Source organism: Drosophila willistoni, unplaced genomic scaffold, assembly GCF_018902025.1.
Source record: "Drosophila willistoni isolate 14030-0811.24 unplaced genomic scaffold, UCI_dwil_1.1 Seg881, whole genome shotgun sequence".
Taxonomy (NCBI): Eukaryota; Metazoa; Arthropoda; class Insecta; order Diptera; family Drosophilidae; genus Drosophila; species Drosophila willistoni.
Genome location: NW_025814778.1, coordinates 1 through 11,807, shown reverse-complemented (window position 1 = coordinate 11,807; position 11,807 = coordinate 1). Strand labels below are relative to the sequence as shown.

The 11,807-nt window shown below is 45.2% G+C and overlaps 1 protein-coding gene across 1 annotated transcript; it reads right to left on the bottom strand.

The window, feature by feature from the left end:
• Positions 1-1,714: 1,714 nt before the first annotated feature.
• Positions 1,715-9,996, bottom strand: LOC124462094. The gene is made up of 2 exons (XM_047013475.1): positions 9,893-9,996; positions 1,715-2,216 (listed from the first exon to the last, which is right to left on the bottom strand). Exon 2 carries the CDS (start codon positions 2,180-2,182, stop codon positions 1,715-1,717), a length of 468 nt encoding a protein of 155 aa, XP_046869431.1. The 5' UTR covers positions 2,183-2,216; positions 9,893-9,996.
• Positions 9,997-11,807: the final 1,811 nt, after the last annotated feature.

Here is an 11,807-nt window from a genome sequence, read left to right as displayed (position 1 = left end):
GAAAATTAACGCACGATCTGTAGTGACGACGAATACGCCAGTGCGGAAAATCAATCAATGGCTAAAAAGATAGAGAATTAGAAAAAAACGATTAGAGTATTGCAGGAGCGTTCATTCCAACCTGCAATGATTTGTCACCAATTGAGCTTAGTGACGTAAACGTACAAGAAGTTTCTGGAGAAGAAACTTACACTTGTTGACAAACAAACGAACAAATTTAACGTATTTGCCCCACGAAAACACTGCTACGTTTCAGCAACTCGGTAACACTGCTCACGTCTCAGCAGTACGGTAATGCTACGTCTCAGCAGTACGATCATGTCGATACTTCGCAACAAACTGGTTATGCAGCTATGTCTAGAACAACGCTTACTTTGCTACGTTTTAGCAACCCAATTACATTGTTACATCGCAACACGGCTATATGGTTACGCCTCGCCGCTTCGCTCCGACTCAGACTCCGATCAAAATAATTATGTTCCAAAGTCACGGAATTGGTAAGCAAAAGTAGGTCAAATGTAAATGTAGGTCAGTATTCGGAAGTTCTCAGGATTAAATCCAAAATGGAGGCTGTACAATGTTTCAAGCAGCTCGTATGGCTTCTATATTAAAGATGGCAGCTAAAAGACTCAAAATGACGGTTATAAGACTCAAAGAGGCGGCTGTAGAATGGTTCTAAGAGCTCGTATGGCTTTTATATTAAATATGGCGGCTAAAAGACTAAAAATGGTGGGTAGAAGACTCAAAATGGCGGCTGTAGAACTGTTCTAGCTGCTACATCAAAGATAGCAGCTATTAGACTCAAAATGGTGGCTTAAATACCCAAAATGGAGGCTGTACAATGTTTCTAGCAGCTCGTATGGCTTCTATATGGTGCCTTAAATACCCAAAATGGAGGCTGTACAATGTTTCAAGCAGCTCGTATGGTTTCTATATTAAAGATGGCAGCTAAAAGACTCAAAATGACGGCTGTAGAATGGTGTTTGTGTAGGGGGGTCGTACTTCCTTCTGGTTGATGGCAGCTAGGTGAACTTTTCCTTTTCCCTTTTTCCTCCCAGTAAATTCTTTGACACGCAGAGAGTATTTTCACTTCACTTGATGTATTCAGGTATAAACTTCAACTAACTCTAGCTTAGCTTAAGAGCAGGGCACCAAGCCCCGCTTGGAGCGGAGTGTGGGGAGTTCTTTCGTGGGGAGAGCGATGGGCACCATCGGGAGAGCGGCGCGAGGTGAAAGCTTCCGCCTCCTTTAACCCTTGTGTTGCCCGGTTGGGCATAAACATGCTCCCCCCCTTGCAGGAGTGCAAGACCCAGGCAGTTTAATGGCACGCTCCGGACAGGGTCCAGCCAAAACTGTGCGCATCGCAATCGGCCGCCCGCCAACCCCAGGTAGACTCCCTTCTAGCATGACCTCCGTGATCACATCCGCGCCCAGGACCAGAGACACTGACGACGGTCGGTAGAACGTCTCATCCGCCAGGACGATGCCCTCAAACTTTTTGGCGATCTGTGGGTCCACCGGAGCGCTTGGAGTGCGGCAGCACAAGCCATCGACCACCTTCAGGATCGCCTCCAATCGCCATCCTTCACTGATTGGGGACCGGATCACTGCTGCCACCGCTTTCTCTGCCCCTATATTGACGGCTGTCAACTTGAAGGCCGTGGCCAATGACGTCGCCATCGACGATACCGCAGAACAAGGGTCCACCAGGCCTTCACGTCGAAGGTTTTTCCCTCCGTCTCAATACGCACCATCGCCGTGGCATCAGATGCGGATTGCGGTGCTGCAGCAGTGTGGTCAAGGTCAGTTTCGGATCGGAGGCTGGCGTTGGCGCGACCCTTCGTCTGGAGGACTCGGGGGTGACTCGGCGTACGACGGAGCTTGGAGTGCGTCGACGTGGCTGTTCATGGAAGTGAAGCAGCGTGTGGTGATCCTCCTCACAGATTCGGCACTTATCACCGCTTAAGCAGCTTCCTCCGGAATGTTGGTGGGCCAGGCAATTGGCGCAGTACTTATTCGCCAGCACTGCCCTCATCCTCTTCTCCACGTTCAGCCGCAGGAAGCGACGGCATCGCTTCAGAGGATGGATTCCGCGACAGACTCGGCAACGGAAGGACTCAGTTCCTCGCGAACATCTGCGCTCCTCTTTCGATGCCTGTACTGAACGCGGTCTCGGAGCCATGGAAACGGGATCTAGGTTGACGAATATCAGGAAGCTGCCGGGACAAATAATGAAGAAAGCGAATTAATGTAGGACGATAGAACACATATTACTACTGGCAGCTCGGCCCTTCTTACTTGGGAGGAAGGACCAAGTGCTGGACGCTACTGTAGTTTTACGTAATGGGTTTGAATTCTTTCTTCTGGAGGAAGAAAGATCAACTTTGCGACGGGACGCTTCACAATACCGCGAGCGGTAAGCAGTTCGACGACGCGGACATTGCCGTCACTGCCAGGGTGTGTCTGGTGGATTCGCCCGAGACGCCATTCATTAAATGGAAGATTGTCGTCTTTGAGTACCACCAGATCGCCCACTTCAAGATTTTTAGAAGGAATCGCCACTTATTGCGCTTATGTAGCTCCTTCAGATACTCGTCTTTCCATCGGGTGCAGAAATGCTGACTCACGGCCTTCAGACGCTGCCACCGGTTAATGATAGACGGTACCTGATCCTTGATTTCAGGTTCCGTCACGGATAGCAATGGACCGCCAACTAGGAAATGGCCTGGGGTCAAAGCTAAAGAGTCGGTGGGGTCTTCAGACATAGGAGAAATCGGCCGCGAGTTCAAACACGCCTCTACCTTAGCCAGCAGCGTAGAGAACTCTTCAAAAGTATACCTTTGGTTGGAAGTGGCCTTGTAGAACAGAGTTTTAAAACTCTTAACTCCAGCCTCCACAACCCTCCCATGTGTGGTGCCCCGGGAGGGATGAAATGCCAGGACAGATTCTGATGGCTGTAGTGGGATAATATTTTCTGCTGGTAGAACTTAGGAAATCTTTTTCAAGCACTCTGGATGCACCTACGAAGTTTTTTCCGTTGTCGGACTGCACTTGCTGGGGACACCCTCGCCTCGATACAAAGCGAGCGAATGCTGCCAGAAATGCTTCGGTACTCAAATCCGAAGTTGCCTCAAGGTGAATGGCTTTGGTGGAAAAGCAAACAAAGACACACACATATCCCTTTGATATGCGGCAAGCGCGGCCGGTGAAACTCTTGATGTCGAAAGGACCTGCGAAATCTATCCCGGTGGTCGTGAAAGGTCGTGCGAAAGTAGTTCGCTGGGCCGGAAGGGTGCCCATTAGCTGTGATTGCAGCCTTCTTTTATAAATCACACAGACTTTGCATGAATTGACCACCGATTTTACTAGATTCCGCAGTCTTGGAATCCAGTATCTCTGTCGGATGAGACGGACTACCAGTTGGCTGCCCCCATGGAGAGAGATCTGATGCGTGAAAAGCACCAACAGCCGGGACAACGGACTTACTACTGGCAACAGAATGGGTTACGCTCATCGTAACTAAGGGCCGCTGCTTGTTGCACGCGCCCACATGCTCGGATCACACCTGATACGTCAATGAAAGGATTCAAATTGAGAATGGTGCTAGACGTGGGCAGAGATTTCTTCTGCTGTAGACACCGATGTTCCGTCGGAAAGTAATCACGCTGAGTGACTCGGATCAACGCCTGGAGTACTTGATTGATCTCGCTAGAGGTCACCTCCCCGGAGTAATCGTTTGGAAGTTTACGACACCTTCTGCCGAAACGGATCACATATGCTATCACTCGTAAGGCACGTGCCAGATTGGAAAAACGAGATAATATCTCGTTGGCTGGCTTAGCGATCGCGACGTGGACCTTCACTACCCGCTTCTCCAAGGCAGTGTCTAGTGGGAGTGGTGTCGCTCGCTGCCAGGACTCTTGTGGTTCCCGTAGCCATGGTGGGCCGTGCCACCACAAATCCTTGTGTACCAATTCCTGCGCACTCAGGCCGCGGCTAGGGAGATCTGCTGGGTTGTCCTCTGAACGAACGTGATTCCATGGGGCGTCATTTGTTGCCGTCACAATCTTTGCTACCCGATTTGCGACAAACGTTGTCCATGTGCAGGGTGGCTTATTTAACCACGACAGTACGACGGTGGAATCTGACCAATAAAAAGCCTCCGCATTATCAACTGGAAGTTGCGGAAGAACTGCAGCTGCCAGTTCCGCTAAAAGTGTAGCTCCGCATAATTCAAGGCGGGGCAATGAAACCGTTTTAACCGGGGCGACTCTAGATTTCGCTGCAAGAAGGCAGCATGATATGCCTTGGTCATTGCTAACGCGCACGTAAATTGCGGCACCATAAGCCCGCTGTGACGCATCGCAAAAACAATGGAATTGGATGTCGGAATTTGGGTCATGAAGAACCCATCGTGGAATTCGGATCTGGTCAAGGAAGGAGTAGCTCTTTGTAAAATCCTGCCTCCTGTGATGGAGTTCACTGGGCAATTGATCATCCCACCCTAGCTCTTGTAACCAGAGCTCTTGCATAAACACCTTGGCTTGAATCACAAAGGGAGCCAGCCAGCCAGCGGGATCGAATACTTGGCGATCTGCCCGAGGACTTCTCGCTTAGTATAAGCTGACTTGACATCTTGGGGTGAGATGACAAAATAAAACTCATCCGTAGTCGCTTTCCATCGGATTCCCAGTGTTTTCGCTGTGCTGGCCTCTTCGATGTCGAGGAAATCAGCATTCAGTAAATGACTCTTTGGAATACAACTGAGCACGCTCTTCACATTCGATGTCCATTGCGCAAGGGAAAGCCAGCTGAACCAAGAGCGTCTTGAAGTTCATTGACCATTGCGATTGCCGTTGTTTCATTATGGCCCCTGCCAGGACATCATCGACATACATATAGGACTTGATAATATCGCTAGCAAAGGAAATTTGGATTGTACATCACTTGCGAGTTGCTGAAGTACTCGGATGGCTAAGAACGGAGCACAGTTAATGCCAAACGTGACGGTATTCAGCTCGTAATCACCAAGTTGCCCCTCTTTATTTCGGAACAGGATCCTCTGAAATGGCGTATGGATTGGATCGACCATAATTTGGCGGTACATTTTTGTGATGTCGGCATTGAAAACTACTCGGAAAAAACGCCACTTGAGAATCTGAGTAGTGAGATCGGACTGAAGTACCGGACCAGGGTAAAGTATGTCGTTGAGACTTACTCCGTTGGTAGACTTGCTAGAGGCGTTAAAAACTACCCGTACCTTTGTTGTGGTGCTGTCGGGCTTGAAAACCGCATGGTGTGGCAAATAAAAATTGTTATTAGTGCCGTCAAATGGAACCTGACGCATGTGGCCCAAGTCCAAATATTCTTGGATGACGGCGTCATACTCAGTTTTTGCCGGAATATTTTTAAGGAGTCGGCTTTCGTTTTTTAGAACTGAGCCAATGCCCCTGGTCTGGAATGACCAAGGTTGATGTTGGTTGGATCTCGAAACGAAGTGAGACCGTATATCTCCCCGAAACATCTCTTCTTGTGGTCTTCTGGAAATTGACCTCGCAAACAGAGTCAGAATCTTCTACCGGTTTGCCCGGTAGATCCTCCACCTCCCAAAACCTTGTGAGAAGAGTTTCAAGTCCCTCCTCTCTGCTAACTGCGACCCTCGTGGTGAACGCGGCACATGAACTGACGGGACCCCTTGCAACGGGCCTGAAATGACCCAACCGAATCTTGTCTCTTGAGCCATTAAAGATCCGCACACTTCGGTCTGGATGCCGGAAAGAGTCACCGCTGGTATTACTCAATGCCAAGGAGTAGATCGATCTTTGCCTTTAATCTGAAGGAGGGGTCGGCTAGAGGAATATTGGGCATTCCTTCCAGTGTGGCTTGGGCTATCGTACATGACGGCAAATCATCAGCAACTTGGGACAAGACAAACGCTTCTATCTCGATCTGGACTGGAGGTCCATGCGATGACCGAATGCTTATGTGACAGACCTTCAAGGTTCTATTGACCTTTCCGTTAATGCCTGTCACTTCGACCCTGACAGTTTGGAATGGTAACTTCATGAGTCGGAACATTCTTTCGGATATGAAATTGGCTTCAGAAGCCGGGTCTAATAGCGCCCGTGAAGCATAAGTAGTGCCCTTGTGCCAAAAGTCCACGATCGCTGTACCTAGCAACTTATCTCGTGAGGACCTTGCCTCAGAGGTAAAGTAAGTCCGGACAATATTGTGCGAACTGGGCTGAGCTGGACCGACGTTGGATTATTCTCCGGTCGGGCGTCCTTGTGCAAGAGCGTATTGTGACGCCCCTTGCACGTGAAGCAATTGTGCTGACTCGGACAATCTTTTACTTGATGTCCTCTTGCGAAACAGTTCAGACAAAGGGACTTTTCTTTATGTATGCCACCCTCTCTGGCACCGTCATCTGAAGGAAGCGGGGACATCGACGCACCGGGTGATTCTCCTTCATACAGAGATCACAGGATTTTGGTTTGGTGGTCACCTTGGCTTCAAATGTATTAGCCTTTCGGGTGGCTGGAATCGGATTTCGTGGAGGTTTCGATGTGGGAACCGAAATAGCCATTGCAGTTGTATTTTCCACCGCTTCGAGCGTACGGAACCGCTCAGTGAGGAAATCGTCCATCATTTGCACTCTGGAATGGCAGTCTTGTCTCCCAGAGATTGCTCCCATAATGAAAGGGTATTCTTTGGCAATTTGATGGAACAGAAAATACGAACATGCCTCCAGGCAGGCCACAGTGCTCAAAAGCGCGAATGGATGCCTGCAGAGCATTCTGATGATCCTGTAATGCTTTTCCGGACTCATGGGAAATTTGAGGCAGGTCAAGAAGTGCTCGGAATTGGCTGTTCACGATAAGTCGCTTATTTTCGAAACGCTGTTTAAGTGCATTCCATGCCGTTTCAAAACCATCATTTGTAAGCGGGAATTTTGCTACAATGAGATTGGCTTCACCCCTCGTTTTCGCTAGGAGATGGTACAGCTTTTCAACAGGGGAAATTCGCGAATCGCTTATGTAGATGGCTGTAAACAAGTCACGGAATGTGGGCCATTTTAAATAATCTCCCGTAAAGACTTCTGTGTCAATGGGTGGCAATCGACAGCCTCGTTCTGCTGGTGCAGAGGTAGGCGCATGACGGTTCGGAGGAGTCGGAGCAGACCTTTCATGGATAAGCTCGTTTAATCGAGCCGTGCATCGCTCGTAACTTGATAGCATTTGTCATATTTAGCTTGGATGGCTAAATCTTCAGAGTTATCGTCTTTACCATCTATGAGTGCCTCGCATTTCTCATATTCCTGCTCGACCTTCTCCCACAACGCTTGAACTCGATCACGACGGACTTGGAGCGTAAATACGCTGACCTCGGACAGTGACGTGACGTGGGTGTCGACTTCAAACTGACTTAGTTTATCGCAAATGGAACCAAACTTCTTCAAAGCCATGGTGGAAGCAGCTAAAACCCTTTTGGTCTCGGACCGAGTGACTCTTGGGGCGGTTACCAAAATCTGTGGAAGTGGTACCATGATTTGACCTCTTTTTGGCTTGCTCGTCGTGGCTCTGACGTGGCTTGCTGAAAGGTCGTGCTCGATGGTGCGGACTTGAGAGTTAGTGGACTAGAGAGGGTCTGAAATGCTCGGAAGGAGGAGTAGTAGGGCTGGTACTCCTCTGGCGCTGACCTGGAGCAGCAATTGAGGATTTGCTCGGGGCTGCAGTGTTCTCAGCTGCTTTCTCGTCTTTTGACGGGCTCGTGCTCATAACCCCAGAGAGTGGCGGTTATAAAGTGGTGAGCTGGCTTGGCACGGCTTGAAAATTAGCCAAAAAGACGAACGGGAACGTTTGGGAAAAACTGGAACACTACCAAACCACTTGAAGAACGGCTTTGAAACGCCTTGAAATAGATTGAAAAAAACCAGAAAACGAGCTGGTACGTTTGGAATGACTTGGAACACTGCCAAAAAACCCTAGAACGGCTTGGAACACCTTGGAATTCAAATATAACTACAAAGATGCGACTTGGAGCGGGTGGAAACACTTTGGAATTGAAATCGAACCAAAGATAAGACTTGAAACGCTTGGAAACACTTTGTAATTGAATCTATTGGAATGGAATTTGAAATATAACTCCAAAATCGACTTGGAACGTGGGAATATTTGGAATTGAATAAAAAAAACGACTTGAAACGTGAAAACTTTGGAATTGAAATATAACTCCAAAATACGACTTGGAACACGTGGGAATATTTGGAATTGAAATATAACTCCAAAAATACGACTTGGAAACGTGGAATACTTTGGAATTGGAAATGTAACTCCAAAAATACGACTTGGAATACGTGGGAATACTTTGGAATTGAAATATAACTCCAAAAATACGACTTGGAACACGTGGGAATATTTTGGAATTGAAATATAACTCCAAAAATACGACTTGGAACACGTGGGAATATTTTGGAATTGAAATATAACTCCAAAAAATACGACTTGGAACACGTGGTGGAATATATTTTGGAATTGAAAATATAACTCCAAAAAATACGACTTGGAACGCGTGGGAATAGAATAAACAAAAACGCGGAACACAAATTTTTACCAATTAAATATTATTCGATTTTTTCCTCAACGTGACCCTTCAAATATATACCCCACAAAGTGCCTGCCAACCTAGGGTATACAGCACAGCTACTTTTGGTCGTTTGCTTTGTGCCGGTCTTTGGCACATGAGCTTGCAGCTGTGCTGGTATACTGCAGTTAAGCGGTACTTATGTATGCTCGTATGTATGTATGTATATAGGCTGCAAGGGATAGCGGGATTTGTTCGCGGTGATGGAAAAATATATTTGTGTGCGAAAAAATTAGAAATTTTGTGGAATGTATGTATGTATGGATATGTATATGAGAATCAATATGTAAAATTTTATGTATGGAAAAAAAATATGTATATGTATATGGATATGAATATGTATATATATGTAAAATTTTATGTATGGAAAAATATGTATACATATATATGTGTATGGATATGTAAAATGTTGGAGTATATATATATGTATTTAAAAATTTCTTTTTTTTTTTTTTTTTTAAATATGAAAATATGGAATGGCGATATGCAGAGGTGTGAATGGATCGGATTTCTTTATATAAATTAATGTTTTTTTTTTTTTTTTTTTTTTAATATGATTTCTTTTGCTGTGTCTAACCGATATGCCCCCAACTTTATAGGGTGTCTGGTCACCAGAAATGTCTAAGTGTGGCTTTTATATGTGAGAGGGTGGTTCACTTTCGTTTTTTTTTTTTTTTTAAAATCTTTATTATTTGTATTGAAAATTTTCTTCTCTTCGTTGAAACCACCTTTCACTGCGCGCACACTTTTCCCAGGAGTGGACTGTATTTGCACAAAACCTTTATTTTTGGATTTAATGTAGCACTGGATATGTTTGTAATTTTTGTCACATTCACACACTCTGCTTGCATATATATATCTTATATGTAGGAGATCACTTTTTTCGTAGGTTTGATTCACTGCATACATACATATGTGTTAATATTTTTTGAAATTGCGAAAAAATATATATTGGAAATAGGCAAATAAAATATGGCGCCTTATATACTTGGCCTATATATGCCAAAGTGCGAGAAAAAAACTTGAAGTGGGCGAACCAATATGGCGCCTTATGTACTGGACACATATATATGTATGAAAATTTGGGGACCAAAATTTTCTCTCCTTTGAGGAGGAAAAATTTGCGCGAAAGTAATTTTTACTTGGATTAGGAGAATCAATGGCAACAATTATATGTATGTGAGTATGGGTACGGATGCTGGAGGCATGTACATGTACTCATATACCTATAATTTGCAAAAAAAATTACTTAGCTTGAAATATGGATGAAATTCCACCGATGCTAGTGGTTCGAGAGGATCTTAGTATCCGGCTCGAAGGACCAAATGTTTTCGTAGGGGGGTTGAATTTCCTAAGTAGGCAGCTAAATGAATTTTTCCTTAAAATGTCTTCCTTCAAGAAATTGGGTACTGCAGCAATCTCACTTCAATGTCCAAGCCCCGCTTGGAGCGAAGTGTGGGGAGTTCTTTCGTGGGGAGAGCGATGGGCACCATCGGGAGAGCGGCGCGAGGTGAAAGCTTCCGCCTCCTTTAACCCTTGTGTTGCCCGGTTGGGCATAAACAGAGACTGTAGAGTTGTTCTACCTGGTACATCAAAGATAGCGGCTTAAAGACTCAAAATGGCGGGTGGAAGACTCAAAATAGCGGCTTAAATACTCAAAATGGCGGCTGTAGAATGGTTCCAGCAGCTCGTATAGCTTCTATATAAAGTATGGCCGCTAGAAGATTCAAAATGACGGCTGTAGAATTGTTTTACCTGCTACATCAAAGATAGCGGCTTAAAGACTCAAAATGGATTGCTGAAGACTTAAAATGGCGGATAGAAGATTCGAAATTGCGGCTTCAGAATTGTGCTAACTGCTACATTAAAAAAAGCGGCTTAAAGACTCGAAATGGAGGGTGAGAGACTTAAAATGGCGAATAGAAGATTAAAAATGACGGATTTAGAATTGTTCTAACTGCTACATCAAAGATAGCGGCTTAGTGACTCAAAATGAAGGATGGAAGACTTAAAATGGCGGATAGAAGATTCAAAATTGCGGCTTTAGAATTGTTCTAGCTGCTACAATAAAAATAGCGGCTTAAAGGCTCAAAATGGCGGCTAAAAGACTCAAAATGGATTGTGGAAGACTCAAAATGCGGCAGTTAGAAGATTCAGAATGGCGGCTGTAGAATTGTTCCAACAGCTCGTATGGCTTCTATATTCTTTATATTATCTTAACTAAAAGATGGTGGTTAAAACACTAAAAATGGCGGATGGAAGACTCAAAATCACGGTTAGAAGATTCAAAATGGCGGGTGTAGAATTGTACTAGCTGCTACATCAAAGATATCGGCTTAAAGACTCAAAATGGCGGGTGGAAGACTGAAAATAGCGGCTGTAGAATGGATCCAGCAGCTCGTATGGCTTCTATATGCTTTATATTATCTTAACTAAAAGATGGTGGCTAAAACACTAAAAATGGCGGTAGGAAGATTCAAAATGGCGGTTAGAAGATTCAAAATGGAGGCTGTAGAGTTGTTCTACCTGGTACATCAAAGATAGCGGCTTAAAGACTCAAAATGGCGGGTGGAAGACTCAAAATAGCGGCTTAAATACTCAAAATGGCGGCTGTAGAATGGTTCCAGCAGCTCGTATAGCTTCTATATAAAGTATGGCCGCTAGAAGATTCAAAATGACGGCTGTAGAATTGTTTTACCTGCTACATCAAAGATAGCGGCTTAAAGACTCAAAATGGATTGCTGAAGACTTAAAATGGCGGATAGAAGATTCGAAATTGCGGCTTCAGAATTGTGCTAACTGCTACATTAAAAAAAGCGGCTTAAAGGCTCAAAATGGCGGCTAAAAGACTCAAAATGGATTGTGGAAGACTCAAAATGCGGCGGTTAGAAGATTCAGAATGGCGGCTGTAGAATTGTTCCAACAGCTCGTATGGCTTCTATATTCTTTATATTATCTTAACTAAAAGATGGTGGTTAAAACACTAAAAATGGCGGATGGAAGACTCAAAATCACGGTTAGAAGATTCAAAATGGCGGGTGTAGAATTGTACTAGCTGCTACATCAAAGATAGCGGCTTAAAGACTCAAAATGGCGGGTGGAAGACTCAAAATAGCGGCTTAAATACTCAAAATGGCGGCTGTAGAATGATTCCAACAGCTCGT

What these genes read in the sequence shown, in the direction of transcription:
- LOC124462094 (XM_047013475.1), bottom strand. Translation starts at nt 2,182, where the DNA reads ATGGCTCCGAGACCGCGTTCAGTACAGGCATCGAAAGAGGAGCGCAGA.